The sequence below is a fragment of the Garra rufa genome, chromosome 14, assembly GCF_049309525.1.
Source record: "Garra rufa chromosome 14, GarRuf1.0, whole genome shotgun sequence".
NCBI lineage: Eukaryota > Metazoa > Chordata > Actinopteri > Cypriniformes > Cyprinidae > Garra > Garra rufa.
The window spans coordinates 37,546,398-37,562,997 of NC_133374.1; the positions used below are offsets into that span (position 1 = coordinate 37,546,398).

The window sequence follows — 16,600 nt, forward strand, 5'->3', positions numbered from 1 at the left end:
TTTTTTTTTTAAGTCCGCAGTTACTGCCTCACAGCCATTTGAACTTTTTCCCCCCCAAAGTATGGATTAGCTGGCATGCTACCAATAATGAATAGACTTTAAAACATTAAATATTATCTCTAAGCATTAATTTTGTCAGTACAGCTTGTGACTTGTTATACCACTGGGCATGAGGCTGTTTTTCAGGGGTAAGGTCTTTACTTCCAGTGAAGGGCAATCTGAATGCTTCAGCATACCAAGACATTGTAGACAATACTCCGCTTCTATCAGTTTGGAGAAGCCTCTTTCTATTCCAGCACGACTGACTCAGTGCACAAAGCATGCTTCATAAAGTAATGGTTGGATGAGTTTGCTGTGGAAGAACACAGAGTCCTGACCTCAACCTTATCAAACACATGTGGGATGAACTGAAACAGAGATTGAGAACCAGACCTTCTCATCCAACATTACCGTCTGACCTCGCAAATACTCCACAGAAACACTTCAAAAACTTGAAGAAAGCCTTCTAGAAAAATGTAAGCTGCTATAGCTGCAAAACAGGGAACAACTGCATATAAATGTCTATGTATTTAGAATTAGATGTTATTAAAACCCCACTCATGTAATGATCAGGTAACAATCACACTGGTGACTCAGTTAAATTAAAATAACATTTTACTTAAAATACACAACAGACATACAAACAAAAGACATTTTAAAATCGAATTGAAACTAATAACAGCAGCAATGAACCTGCATCAGAACATCAGCGGCTCAGTTTGGTCCTCAGTTTCTCCAGCGTCTTCTGCAAAAGATAAGAGTCAAGTCAAGATTATTTATACAGTGCTTTTAACAATACGAGTTGTGTCAAAGCAACTTTACAGTTTTAAACTAAAAACAAAACCAAATAAAAATGGTGCTCATAACGTCCATATCTGTAGAACACAAGGATCATGCTGAAGAGTTCATGGTGAATCTTTAATTATAATTCAGCCCAAAGGCAAAGACATGAGAAGATGAGGTCATTGTGAGGTAAATGTGGTGCGTGTGAAACCAGACTCGTATCTCAGCCTTGAGCTGCAGTAATTTGCTTGGTTTGGCAGTCAACACATGAGTGAAAGATCACCTGACGGTACCCTGAGGGAAATCCGTCATTTTGATGGGAGTTTAGCAGACATCTGGACTATTTCAGCTGAGGAATCTTCCCGTTTAAGGGTCAATGTTACCAAACCATTATGAAGATGTTTGGCCTGAAGCAGAGTTTGGGGTGGAACATGTTTTCAGTGTGAGACTCGTCCAGTCAGGAGACCATGAGTATGGGGTCCTCCTCACGTCTCACCTTCTGGAAGTCTCTGGCCTTCTCCCGGTTCTTCGCGTACGATTCCTGACGGCTCCGCAGCTCCTTCTTCTGTTTGACCTCCTCTAACTGACTGTACAATCTGAAAGAAAGTTCAGCCATTACAGCAATCCTGTTTTCATCAGAATCATCTAAATATCATTGCATCTGCTCTGGAGCTGAATGCTCAAAGATGCACAGCAGTAACATCTGCACTAGAATGTAGGGCTGCACGATTAGGACAAATCATAATTGTCGATTATTTCCTTGAAATTGTAACTGCGATTACACGATTATCACAATATACATTGATGTTTTTAATAGCTTTATGCCATTGTTTGAAGCAACTGCATGCCATCATTTTATATAAAGATAAAAAAAAAAGCTGAAAACACTCTTCCTGAAATACTTATTGCATTTCTCGTTGCCACAAATGACAATATTATATTTGGATTCTTTATACCGGTATCAATGTTCATATTGTGATTAATTGATAATGCTTTTATCACGGTATACAGTACATATTGAAATTTATTTGCAAAATAGTGGTGTCATAATACAGTATAACAGGTTTAATAACGATTTTCTTATAACAAAAATAACTGAACATTTAAATGCAGTAAAGCAATACACAAAAAAACTAAAGTTAAATTACACAGATTAAAGTGCAAAATAATTAAGACCAACAGGTATCCCTTTACAGTAAGATCTCTTAGTTAATGCATTACTATCCACAATGAGCAACAGCTACATTTACTACTCTTAGTTCTTGTTAGCTCATTAAATAACAGTTACAACTGTAGATTTTAACAATTTGTTATTAAATATTGTAATTACCTAAGATTAATGAATGTTTAAAAGAATTTTTCATTGGCAGTTTATGTTGTGTATAAGCCTATTAAAAACAAACTGTTTAAATGTTTCAAACCAGAACAAATCATCTTCCATGGAAATTGCTAATCTATTTGACACACTGACAAACTGAGCATGTATCTCTAGTGAAAGAAGAATATTGGAGTATTTGGCAGAGTGATGAACATCATAGCCAATACACAACACTTTATAAAAAACCGAAAGCTGTTTTTTTGTTTACTGGGTTTCCAGGGAAACGGCTGCATTATGTTTGGTATGTTATGTGCTTCTCATCTGTGCTTGTTTACATCAGAGGACACAAGCGTCTTTGACGCAGCATACAGTGCTGTTGTGCATTGTGACCAGTTAACGCATTCATAATTCTGAATAATTTGTAATAATTATTCTCAGTATTTTGAAGTGCCCACAATAACAATATCGATTCACCTCTCACAACGTGACATGCTCTAAACATGCCTTTAAGCATTTTTTTTGTAATCGCAGCTTTGAACGATTATGTAATCATGGCATCCGTAATCGTGATCACTATAAGAAATGAGATTAATTGTGCAGCCCTACTAGAATGCAGGCTAATGTTGGTGCTCATCAGACGCAGGTACCTGTGTGTGCGGCGGTACATCTCCGTCTCCTCACAGCGTCTGTGTTCATCAGTGCAGATCCGCACCTCAGCCACACGCTTCAGTCTGTCAGCTGTAAGCAGTCATTGTGAGTGACATGTATTCAGATAACTATCATCTACATTAAATCAGTATCACTCACTGCAGTAAATCACAAACACATTCACTGTGGGGTGATGCACTTTAATGCTGTTCACATGCCCTGAAAATCTAGATATACAGGGACATTTTTACCAAGAGGGTTGTCTTGTTGCAAAACTATCATTTGCCATATGTGAGCAAGTCACATTGATTTAAAAAAATAAACATGCACCTAGGGCTGGGCGATTTGGCCTAAAATCAAAATCTCGATTAATTGAACATTTTAACCCGATTACGATTAATGAACAATTATTTTATTCATTAATAAAAATATATTTAATTATATTTAAATAATATTTTTTTGCCCTCATAGTTCACTGACAAGTTTTGTACAGTAAATATGCTCACATATTACAAGTGAGAGATTTTTGAATGAAGGGTGCACACACACTATCTACTATCTATGATTATTTATTGAACATCAGTGTTGAACAACTGAAATTAAAGCACACATTGCTTAAAACGAAAAGTCACATTTTTCTTAAATTAGTGAAAATAAATAACTTGCACTTTTGGAAACAAAATAAATTTATAAAATAATAATAAATATTAAAAGTAGAAAATAAGCAGTATCTCTTCTAAATAAAATTACTCTTGTATATCCTGTAAATACTTTTTACTGTATAAATACTGTTTAAGCTCTTCATCGACATGTCGGCGGAATAACGCAACGTAACGGAGCGGGGTCACCTGACTCCACACGCAGTAGTGTTTTTAAAGGGAAAGTAATTGAAATAATTGACCTGGAAAAATTTGATCGATTATAGGTTCTGAATGTCGATTTCGATTACTTTTCGATTAATCACCCAGCCCTACATGCATACATGCAGTTTTGCATCTCTGAGAAAAACATAACCAAGTTCTGAACGGTTTTAATAACGCTTACTCGGTGACTCATTAAGAATGACTTGCCACCACAGTTTAAAATTTACATACAAGCTTTTTTTTACATTTTAATTTCATAATTAAATATTCAAACAAACTTATAACATTTATTCTGTGTAAATGCATTCACACCACATTCAAGCTGCATTAAACTATGTAAATACTAAGGCTGCCCTCAACTAAAGATTTTACTAGTAGTCGTTTATTTTAAGCAAGAGTTGCCTTAATCACACATTTATTAAGCCATTTAAATCATAATAATGAATTTTAATTGCCTACATAGCCTAATAAAGGTTTCAACAGCACACCTGCAGAAGTAAATATAGCTGCAAACGGCAATTACCGGGTTCAAGCAATTTAAGGCATTTACGCATAAGTATATACATAAGACATTTAGCAAGCCTGTAACCACCTAAACCAATGATTTAAAAAAACTTTTTTGGCAAATCCAGGTAATTTACCTTAGAAACATTGTGTTTTTTGATGGTTATGACTGTTATAGTGCCAGCTGTGGTCCGATCTCCTTAAAACTTGCATGCTTGTTTAGAATCACCCATCACATCTGTTCAGCAGGTTTCGTGAAGTTTTGAGTTTTCCTTTAGGCTTTATAGAATTTTGGGTAAATTTGGACGGGCCCCTTTTCTGAACAACCCCGTTATAGCTTCCCAATGGGTAAATTCCAAGATTTTTTTGATAATTATTAACCTAGAGAGTCCAGAGAATTGTTCTGCAGTGTTTTTTTTCCCGGCAAAAAACCTAAGACTAATTTGCAAAAGTAGGTTTTTGACATCTCAATCATTTAACAAAAGGATTTGATTGACAGCAGTGATTCTAGAGGCAAAGTTGTCCAGAATGAGGACTTATGTCACATGATAAGAATATTGTATGTGCGAAAAACTGTGCAATGTACAATTGTTTAAACCAGGGGTTTTCAAACCTGTCCTGGAGCCTCCCCTGCCCTGCACATTTTGCTTGTCTCTCTCATCTAATACACCTGATTCAAATCATCAGCTCATTAGTAGAGACTGCAAGACCGGAATTGGGTGTGCCTAATAAGGGAGACATACAAAATGTGCAGGGCAGGGGAGGCTCCAGGACAGGTTTGAAAACCCCTGGTTTAAACCCCTTAAAAACTGTGATATCGCCACCCAGTGGCAGATTTCTTTCAAATTTCTCAGAACTTTGGGGCTGTGATTTGAACAGGCCCACAGAGATTCGTTCCAATCGTCATTCGTTAACCTTGCCTAACAGGTTAATCAGCCAATGGTGGCCATGTTTTGAGATACACAAACGTCCTTAGACACTTTTGGCACTTTGGACCAAGACTGGACAAATGGTTGTGTGAGCATAGCCATTTTAATGTTTTTTCCTTCTTATACCACCACCAAGTGGCCAAGTTTTGTGATTTTTGTCCTGTAGCTTCATTCAGGAGTTATAGGAATTTTACTAGAAGTGGCCGTGCCCCTTTTGAACACGTTGGCATCCCTTTGCAACGGAAAGTCGAAAGAAACTTTTTTTGCTAATTGATTTTACTGCGTTTACTCTCCATATAATCTTTCTGTACTGTTTTGATTGGGGGAAAAAAAAAAAAAAAAACCCTAGGACTAGTTCGCAAAAGTCCTACGATCTAATCTGATGCGTTTTGTCCAGCGTGAGCCAAGGATTCCAACGACATAAGGCCATTTCATACTTTTGACCTATGTAACACCTCCATCAGGCTGATTGGGGGAGCCTTGAAGATGTTCAAACTTAAGTGCACACAAATAAACAGTCTTTTTACAGATTTGACAGATGAGTTACTCTTATCTGTACGGCCAAAAATTACAGGGTATTTTAAGAGCAAATGAGCGCACCAGCACCATGCTACTATTCAGTTCCACACAGACACTTCAATAGCGCACATTATTCTAGATTAACATTAGATTGAGCGGCCATGTAAAAGTTGCTACTACCTACTTATTTCAAATGAAAAGCCATATCAGAATCAGAATCAGAAAGAGCTTTATTGCCAAGTATGCTTGCGCATACAAGGAATTTGTTTCAGTGTTATTAGCTTCCAGTACACAGGGACGCACAGACAATAAGAGAATAAGAAAAAAAAAAATATATACACATATGCAAGCATAAATAGACCAAAAATAAAAATAGAAAATAATAATAATTTGTAAAAATTGACAATACATATGTACAGTTGTGCTATAGGTGATAGGATGGAATGCAGGGATGTGTTAGGGTGGAGGTGGTAGCAGTAGATAAAGTCAGATTATTCCACACATTTTTGCACAATGGGAGGAACATTTTAACTGTTCATGAGGTGGATTGCCTGGGGGAAAAAACTGTTCATGCGTCTGGTATTCCTGATATTTGGGGCTCTGTAGCGTCGGCCGGATGGTAAGAGTTCAAAGAGGGGATGGCTTGGATGTGAGGGATGCAGAGTGATTTGAGTTCTTTTCCTCACTCTGGATGTATACAGTTCTTGAAGGATGGGCAGGGGAGCACCAATAATCCTCTCAGCAGACCGAACCATGATGTCTGACGAAGGAAGTACAACCTTTGTTGGGCCTTTTTTTCACAATGGAGTCGATGTGAGTGTCCCACTTCAGGTCCTGGGAGATGAAACATCCCAGGAACTTTAATGTCTCCACTGTAGCCACAGTGCTGTCCATGATGGTGAGTGAGGAAGGTGCAGGGGGTTCCTCCTGAAGTCCACTATCATCTCTACAGTTTTGAGCTTGTTCAGCTGCAGGTTGTTTAACCTCCTGTCTGTAGGCAGACTCACTGTCCCGAATGAGGCCAATAATCGTGGTGTCGTCTGCAAACTTCAGGAGCTTGACAGAGGGGTCTTTAGAGGTGCAGTCGTTGGTGTAGAGGGAGAAGAGCAGTGGGGAGAGAACACAACCTTGAGGGGCGCCGGTGTTGGTGGTGCAGCTGCTTGACATGAATTTCCCCAGTCTCACCAGCTGTTGCCTATCTGTCAGAAAGCTGGTGATCCATTGACAGATAGGGCTAGGAACAGAAAGTTCGTTTAGTTTGGGGTGGAGGAGTGAAGGAATGATGGTGTTGAAGGCTGAACTGAAGTCCACAAACAACCTTTTTGCATAGGTCTTTTTAGCCACTCGAATCGCTTTATTCAGTGTGTTCCTGGTCTGGTTCTACAAGACTCTATCCCCTTTTCTGTAGGCATCCTCTTTGGCCTGACGAAGATGTCTGAGCTTTTCTGTAAACCATGGCTTGTCATTGTTGTATGTTAAATAAGTTCTGGTAGGAATGCATAAATCCTCACAGAAACTGATATATGAAGTAACAGTCTCTGTGAGCTCGTCCAGATCGGTGGCAGCAGCTTCAAACACTCCAATCAGTCAAATAGAAACAGGATTGTAAGACCTGTTCTGTTTCGTTGGTCCATCTTTTTAAGCCCGGGACACACCAACCCGACACCAACCAACTAGCGCTGACGAAAGCAGACCGTCTTGTCGCCTCTAGTCGGCTGCGTCTGGGCAATTAAACTGAGCTCGAACACACCGAACTGACAACACCCGACTACAAACTAGAAGGTGCTTTCTGCGCATACGTGAGGAGATATGCCGTTAATGGCAGTATTGTATATAGAATTGTGCGAATTGCGAAATGACAGCGAGCCAGTGATGCGCGGGTTGATCCAAAATGAGTGGTTACCCGCGGTTACCCGCGGTTACGAGTCATCCAAAAATATTATGATATTCGGGTCGCGGTCGGTCGGGTCGTTTGAAATAAAGATGCCAATTAAACCTTTGTAATTTATATTGTACTAGACACAATTTTCTATGAAATACATAGACCTACACTTTATTGGCTGAATAATATTTACCTTTTGAATGTTGAGGTTATTAACTGTTGAATAAATGCTGACGCGGGACAAAATGCCCGATTTCCCAACACGTTGAACTGAGCAAAGCTTTTGTACCATTTTAATAGGCTACTTTTAAACATACATATAGCTCAGTAATGTCAGGTTTATGTATTTTCTGAGAGGGGGTGGGATTTTTGTTGGGAAAGTCGGGGGAGAGACGCACACTTCGATTAGACTGGATAAACACATGCAGCATCTTAATTGTTAAGAAAATGGTTTCTTAATAAATATTCGAATATTTTGATTATGTCCAATACTTCTCTTTGTTTTTGGAATTAGACACATTTCACTGTCTTTTCAAATGCCTAGGTCTGTTTAATTTCCTTAATTATAACATTTCTAGCACTATTTTTAAACGTTTATTCAAGCAATAATATATAAATTATCTCATGTATGCTTGTTTAAAACCAGGGATTAAAAACGAATTCTAAGTAAAAACGGTATTTTTTCTTTACATTTCCAGAGAGCGAAACGAACGGAATTAAACATTACTTAATAAATTCAAGGCACTATAATTCCCTTATTCATTTGATACAACTATTATAGCTATACAATTAATATATATAAAATAATATTATTTTGTCATATTCGTGATTCCTGAATTTATATGAACACTTAGTTTTGAAGTGCATTCGTTATGTTCGTATAAAAGTCGCTAACCCAGCCTATTAAGTTGATTTAATATTCTTGATAATTTTTAGAAGTTAAAAGTTAAGAAAAAAGGAATTAGCTTGTAGTCTATATATATTTAGGGCTACAGGCTAATCTTTTTCTTAACTTTTATTACACTAGATCGAAAAAATAATAATTCTTGATCGTATTTAACATCAGACAATCACTGACATAATTTAGAGTACTTCGAAAACAAAACTACTTAAATCTGTATAAAGGAAAGACAAAATAAATAAGAACAATCTGTATTTTTCTTGTAATCAAGAACATTTCTTTTGACAAAGTTACCTAATTAATGCCGAATGATGTTTGACAGTGAACGCATCTCCACCGCAGCCGCATATAATCGCTGCTGTCAGTCGCAAATATTAAAAATGCGGGTCAGGAGGCGGGTCGGGTACAATATTTTTTTTTTTGCGGTCCGAGTTGAGGGCGGGTTAGTTGAAAATGTCGGTCGGGTTCAGGTTGTTTGTACATTGATCCGCGCATCACTGCAGCGAGCCGGTTCCCTCCTGACTTCTTCCTTTGCTTGTTACATCACTTCACATTCAAGTCCTCCACGCGCTCTGATTCGATGACCGAACAGCCAATCAGAGCGCTCTCTTTCCCAGACGGCCCGACAAGCCCGACACCGATTCAACGAGAACCGACGTGCGGAACACACCGAACAGACGCGCTTCACCGACGCCCACCAACTGCCCGACGGCCGATCGTCGGCTTGGTGTATCCCGGCCTTTACAGTCTTAACTACAGGTTTAGCAGTTTTAAGTTTTTGCCTGTAGGATGGTATAAGATGGACCAGACAGTGATCAGAGAGTCCCAAAGCTGCCCGTGGAACAGAGTGATATGCTTCTTTAATTGTGGTGTAACAGTGGCCCAATATATTACTGTCTCTGGTCGGACATGTAACATGCTGTCTGTATTTAGGCAGTTCACGTGAGAGATTTGCTTTATTAAAATCCCCAAGAATGATTAAAACAGAGTCCGGGTGTTGTTGTTCGGTCTCTGTGATCTGATCAGCGAGTTTCTGCAATGCCAGGCTCACGTGCGCTTGCGGTGGAATGTAGACGCTCACGAGAATGACCGAGCAAAACTCCCGCGGCGAATAGAACGGCTTACAGTTAATGAAAAGCGCTTCTAGATCAGAACAGCACATCTTCTTTAACACTGTTACATCTGTACACCACCTCTCATTGATGTAAAAGCACGTCCCGCCGCCACGAGATTTCCCTGTTGATTGTGTCGCGGTCTCCTCTGAACAGCTGATATACCGGCAGATGAATCGCGCTGTCTGGTATAGCCGCGTTCAGCCAGGTTTCCGTGAAACACAGAGCAGCAGAACTTGAAAAATCCTTATTTGTCCGGGAGAGCAGAAGGAGTTTGTCCGTTTTGTTGGATAGAGAGCGGAGATTCGCCAGATGTATGCCAGGCAGCAACATCCTGAATCCACGCTGACGAAGCCTCACGAGCGCGCCGGTGCGCTTCCCCCTCCTGCACGTCCTGCGCGTCCGAAAACGTCTCAGCGCTGCTGCTCCGCCAACTACTATGTTCAGCAAAACGTCCGAATAATCAAAAACCCGGTAGGAAATTCTGTGGTGTGTTCTGCCGAATGTTCAGCAGCTCATCCCTGGTAAAACTGATCGTCTTTGCAAAACAAAAAACAAACAAAAACACTAAAACAACTGGAGAGCTAAGCACAGAGGCTGCCATCCGCGGCGCCATCTTGAGTCATCATGTGAGGTTGATGAATGATGGGTGATTTTGATGTCTCTCACGACGTACTATATATTACCACACAGACCAGCCGTTAACAATCTGTCTGTCTCGGACTGAATGACTTCACCCCTTCCTGTCAATTTTTTTTTTCTCTGCAACTAAGTGACTAATACAATTCTAACGTTTAGTTGACTATTAGGGAGCAGCCCTAGTAAATATACAATCTAATAAGGTTAGGAGGTAAAAAAGGTCTAAAACAACCACAACATTGTAATTATTATTATATTCTGCAAAAATAACCAAAAAAAAAACAACTGATCTATCATGAATAGGACTCCCATCAAGCAAATCAGTATCATGCGATGAGCAGGACTCCATTACCTGTGTGTGGTTTGGGATCTGTGCGTCTTGCGTCTCTGGACACTTTCTGGACTGGTGTGGTCGTTCCAGACTCTGTGTGTCTGTCTCTGATCTGAGCGGCTCTAAGCGCTGATTTCTTAGCGAGACGATCCCGCCGGCGCTGCTGCTGAGCAGATGAGCTCTCAAACTCCAGCAGCATCACTGCAACACAGCCACATGACACTCACACTAACACTCAATAATACTAACACACCTGTGTGAGTCTGAGTCGTTCACTCACCAACATGAGGGAGAGACGCCTCCGGCCGCTCTGATTGGCCGTCGTCCATATGGCTCTGTGATTGGCCCTATGAGAGACAGGACTCGTTAGCTCTGAATGACACACATGCAGCAGCAGCAGCTAGGGATGTGACAAGATCTGATGTGTCCCGTGAGATCTGACTGGTCTGGCGAGAATGTGACGATATCACTGCTAAACTTTTGCAGCGTTTACATTAGAGCTGCATGACTAATAATTAAAATATCACAATCTCTATTCAAAAACCCACGTGATCTTATTCCTGAATGACAATGATTCAGCGATGTCTATTAGAACGGTTTCACACATTCCACTGATGCTTATGATCTGAAACCGGAGGGTAAAGACATTCAAATCTGCATTCATGATTCAGAAAGAGCAACACAAACAGTCTTTTTAACCACATAATCATCATTATTTCTTTGTTACAGACATTTAAATAACAGAAGTACTGGGATAAAAGCTTATAGTTTGGGTATAAACACTTATTGTCTACAGTAGCCATCAAAACCAAAGTATCTTCTAACACGTCTGTATTGTAACGCGTATCCTCTTCACCAGGAGATGGCGACAACTGCACGTTTAAAAAAAAAAAAAGTATTTATCATTGAATTATTCATTCAGGAGATTCCAATAGTGAAACAAGTCTTTATTACTTGAGACACTAGCTCCTTCATTTTTTAAATATTGTTCAGATATAGACTTAAGCAATGAACATTCTGTCAGAACCACTAGTGAATTACGTCATTTTGTTTAGATTTCTAATCCTTTTTTTCTTCAGAATCGTGATCTTCAATTTATAAAAGAAAATTGTTTTTCAGTTTATCCAGAATCATGCAGCATTAGTTTACATGTTTATTACTGCATATAATTCATTAATATAAGTTTAATAATTTCATAAAGTACAAGTTCATATTAAAATGCACCTACTTTTTTTTTTTGCATTTTGTGTTTTTTAGTTGAATAAAATACTTTTTCCCTATATATTTCATCAGGGATTTCTTAAAAAAAAAAAAAAAAAAAAAAAAGTCTCGTTCTTGTGAACCCAGTCTTGTGTCTCATCTCGTCAGATAAGAGTCTCGTCATACCCCTAGGAGCAGCACATTTACACACACAGACTCTCACCTCACAGCCCTCAGGTTCCACTTCCTGTGCAGCACTTCCTGTGTCTGGAGTCTGTGTGAGGGTGAGGTCAGGATCCTGCAGTGTGGACTCTGGCAGACTGATGAAGGAGATGGTGGACTCCTCCAGAATGCCCTTCACGTCACCCGCCGCCTGAGCAGAGACACAACCAGAGTCAGGTGAATGACGGCTCAGTGTGCGCGATCATCATAACGGCCCAAACTCCTCAAATAACCCCAGAATCACCCGACTCATGCTACTCACTGGAGACTGTCAGTACTTTGTAGAGTTTCAGGCTCTTACATATTATATATCATGTAAATGGTCCCTTTAAGAAAACTGTTTCTAGAAAGTAGCAAACCTAAACATCATGTACACTGTTTGAAGTAAGAGAACGGTTTCTGCCAGAGAATGGGTCTTATGTGCTGATGTGAACACAGGTGTGATTCAGTGTGATTGTGAGAACAGGTGGCACAAAAATGATCGCAATGACAAATTTTAGATTGGTTTACTTAGTGCTGCTTAACATTAAATGGTCAGAAAAGTGCCTGTGTGCATTTTCAAACTAAGAAGGTCCGACTGGATACATTAGTTAATGGTGAAAAGTTACAGATTGTAGCAGATTTTAAATATCTTGGAGTCACCTTAGATTCCCATTTAACATTTGAAAAGCATGTTCGAAAATTAGTCCATGCAGTGACACCTCAACTTAGACTTTTTTTAATTTACACGGAGTCAACTTCATTTAAAAAAAAAAAAAAAAAAAAAAAAAAAAAAAAAAAAAAACACCTTCAAGAGACTTTTTGAATTCATTGATCTTTTCTAATTTTTCCTATTGAATTAATTCATGGTCACAAGCAGGAAATCTACTCTAAACCTTTATTTACTTTGTATACACGTGCTTTAAAAGTATTTGACAAGAAACAAATATCATCAGTGCTTAATGATCAATAAGTATTTTTTTTTTTACTTTTGACAATTTTGTTGTGTTCTACAATTGTTGGAAAATGTACAAAATTGTTAATCTTGCACCTTCACCCTTAAAACAATTTGTTTTCTATTGTACTGAAAATATCATACAAACTAGAGCCTCATCACAAGGTGAATTTTAGAGTTACTGATTTGTCATTTAGCTTATTCTGTAAGAGCTGTTATTCAACGAAATTGACGCTAGAAAGTGGGCAGAAAATATGGAGCCATGCAATAAAAGAAATAAATCAAATTTACCTTTTTTTATTTTTATTTTGACTTTATCACAATTTGAGATTTCACAATTCTAATTATGAAAAAAAAAAACTATATAGGAGTATATACCCCCATCACATCACCATTTTTGAGTTCAATCTAGTTATAAAGTCTGAATTAGGAGATATAAACAAAAAGGTAGAGAGTTGTAAGATACGTGTGTAAAAATGTTAATGGTAATAGATTTAAATAAAATGTCATTCTGTAACTGTAGGGCTAGTACAATACATCCTCTATGAGCAGCATATGTGAATATTATATAGACCTATTGTTTAAAAATCTAATTTATGCTTTAAAAGAAGAGTAATCATAGCAGATTTCATCCATAGTCTGTCAGTTTAAACGTCTGCGTTTAGTTTCAAATGCAGTCTTTGGCGACAGTATTGTATAAAAATGATTTGCATTCAGAATATGACATCAAAATGCACAAAAATATTTTTTTCCTCATATTCCATGGATTGTTTACCTCTACTTGTTACCAGTGTTTTTCTGCAACCATAACTGTGCTGAATCACCACACTATCATCACTATCTCAGTACGGTGAGGTGTTTTGTTCAACTTGAGACTTTACCTGTGCTTGTTCTAAGAGCTCAGTCAGCATGTTTCCCCCTACAGCGGTCCGGTGTGGCGGTGGTGTCTCAGTGCTGGCCGGCTCTGGGTTCGAGTTCACCTCCTGTGAGGGCAGCTGGGGTGCGAGGTCAAGGCTGTCTGCCTGTAGAGTGCTCTTGAGAGGGGAGAATGGCATGAGGCTCACGTCCGCAGCAGCGGGAGGAACCACAGCGTCTGTGTCACAGAGGGACTCGTGGGTAAGAGAGAGCGCATCCATTGATATCTGCAGCTCTGACTGAGACTGAAGCAGCGTGTCGGCTCTGAGGTGCTGCAGGGACGGAAGGGACTGATCTGTCGACTCCAGCCAATCAGAGGCATCAGCAACATTTGAGCCACTCGGTTCTGCTTCCAATGGGACGCAAAGAGCCGTCGAACAGTCTGCCGTCTCATTGGTGGTGACATCAGAGGGCAGAGGAAGAAACAAATCTGATGCATCCTCTACAACAAAAAAAAAAAAAAACACACAACATACATTAGCTTTACTAAACATTAGAACAATATCTAAACTTCCTGCAGGAAAACACAAGCAGTTTTTGCGGAATTAATGATGGTTTGGATAAAGAGGTAAATCACAATGTCACTAGTTTTTGCAGATATTTAAATAGTCACCACTACGCACCAAAATAATTTACTAAAACTAAAGTTAAAGTTTTCTTTTAGCCAAAAACCAAAAATATGACTTTAAATTGTTGATTTTATTTAAATTTGTTTATTAGTTTAATCATCAATGAATATATTTAAAGGGGCTATATGCAACTTTTTCCCCAAAATAAACGTAACAATAGCCTTTTTATTTGACCATCTATGACTCCAACATCTCCTGATGAGCATACTGACACCTTGTCAGCTCACAGTGGGTGCACCTATAAGCTGCATCCTATTTTTCCTATTTTCTGTCGGGTCGGATTTTTGGCGCGCTGTCTTCGGATGTGACGTCAAGCGCGTTCATGTTAAACGTTTCAGATCACTCTGCCACCACCGCTAGTCATATATATTGCAAACAAACTTAGTTTCTCAAACAATATGTATTTGACTGTTCTTACCTCTGTAAACATAATGTTGACTTCTTTGCAGCGGATGACTTGTGAAGTGTGTACGCACGAGCGCGCGCTGCCAGAGCCAGCAGAAAGGAAGAGCAGTTCCGTTTTTTGGCCACAGGTGTCAGTCGCGAGTTTAAATTTCAGAAAATTGCATATAGCCTCTTTAAATAAATCAACCATCAAAAAGTGAGTTATATTGTTATATTGTGAGTTATGTTGTATTGTTTTTGATCAACTTTATATAAATGCTTCTACTCTACTGTTTACATGACAGGATTTATTCAATTGAATTAGACATCACTAATTCAACAGGTTTAGTAAAAATATAATGAATATGTAACAGTGCACACACTTATCAAAACGCTCCTTTTTCAAATTATTTTTTTCTTGCCAACTATGGAGTTCGAATCACTTTTTTCCTGAAGTAAATGTGATGTTGTGTGAAATGATTGATCTCAAGCTGTTATGCTGACGTCTTTTTGCGGTTAAACGCTGATTGATTAATTATATTTAACACTTTGTGTTACCAATAATCCCTGTTGTTTAGCTCAAGAACTTGAGCAGCAGATTTAGTGGAACAATCAACAGCACTGTCGTAATGCACTGTTATAGTTAATTTTGTAATTTATAATGCAGGATTTTCTGAGGAACATCTTCACGACTCTGCTTTGTGAAGACTGTAGTGTGTCGGTCATTTACCATGAGGGGCGTCAGTCAGAGTATCATCTGTCATTATCTGTGATGCTGATGGCTGGAGAGATGATCTGACCGGACTGAAGCACAGCACTGCTCCTGCAGCTGAACAAACTTCCTCCGGCCCATAAGCGAGGACACTGCTCTGATCAAACACCTGAGATGAACCGATATCTGACGCTTTCCCTATCACCCGACTCAAAACAGACTCACAGGCGTCAAACTGATCAGATGTTGACTGATCTTCAGCACTTGAGTGTGTGCTTTGGTCTGTCTGTGATGTGTTTGAGACAGGAGCGGCCCAGCTCTGCCTCATGATGGGAGAGGACGACAGACGGGACGGTTCCGCAGGGGTGGTGTCGTGACCCTGCTCGCTCTGTCTGATGGATAACTGAACGGACAGGCGCTCAAGGATCCGGTTTACAGTCTCGCTCCAGCCCTGATGTGATCAAGCAGAGATTAGCATGGAAATGTGCAAAGGAACACAGTCAGGAGAATAAAAACAAAACACACACACACACACACACACACACACACACACTACCTGTGCTTTACTGCTCTGATCTTCTTGCACTGCATTTCTAGATGAAGATGAAGAGGAGGAGTCAATGTCTGGATAGGGCTGTAGTGGCTGGAAAACACCTGGAGAAACAAGACTCTTCAGCCCAGAGTATGCTGTTATGTTGTCAAAAAAAACTGTTCTGTCCTCTGAATAAATGAAAACTACAAAATAAATTAATCAGTGACAGAATTATAATTTGGCAGATTCACTGCAGATTTGTTCATTTTGCTTAACAAGTCTTCAAATTTTGCTTCTGTTGTGAGATACAGCGGTATGCATAGTTTTGGAACCCCTTGCAGAATCTGTGAAAATGTGAATAATTTGAACAAAATAAGAGATCATACAAGATGCATGTTATTTATTTTTTATTTAGTACTGTCCTGAGTAGGATATTTTACATAAGATGTTTACATATAGTCCACAAGACAAAAACAATAGCTGAGATTATTAATACAAGTTTGATGACCCCTGGTTCTTAATACTGTGTTGTTCCCTGAATGATCCACAACTGTTTGTTTGTTTAGTGATAGTTGTTCATGAGTCCCTTGTTTGCCTTGAAGCA

At 39.1% G+C, this 16,600-nt stretch overlaps 1 protein-coding gene across 1 annotated transcript in view; it reads right to left on the reverse strand.

Annotated features, from left to right (window-relative positions):
- Positions 1 to 632: 632 nt before the first annotated feature.
- Positions 633 to 16,600, reverse strand: part of cep295 (centrosomal protein 295) — a 37,973-nt gene continuing 22,005 nt past the window's right edge. Inside the window, exons 22-30 of the mRNA XM_073817955.1 lie at positions 16,021 to 16,118; positions 15,483 to 15,915; positions 13,706 to 14,181; positions 11,892 to 12,041; positions 10,749 to 10,815; positions 10,490 to 10,669; positions 2,788 to 2,878; positions 1,319 to 1,418; positions 633 to 784 (exon numbers count right to left, since the gene is read on the reverse strand). Coding sequence (XP_073674056.1) covers positions 746 to 784; positions 1,319 to 1,418; positions 2,788 to 2,878; positions 10,490 to 10,669; positions 10,749 to 10,815; positions 11,892 to 12,041; positions 13,706 to 14,181; positions 15,483 to 15,915; positions 16,021 to 16,118 — 1,634 coding nt within the window. The 3' untranslated portion in view covers positions 633 to 745. The remainder of the gene's footprint in view (positions 785 to 1,318; positions 1,419 to 2,787; positions 2,879 to 10,489; positions 10,670 to 10,748; positions 10,816 to 11,891; positions 12,042 to 13,705; positions 14,182 to 15,482; positions 15,916 to 16,020; positions 16,119 to 16,600) is intronic.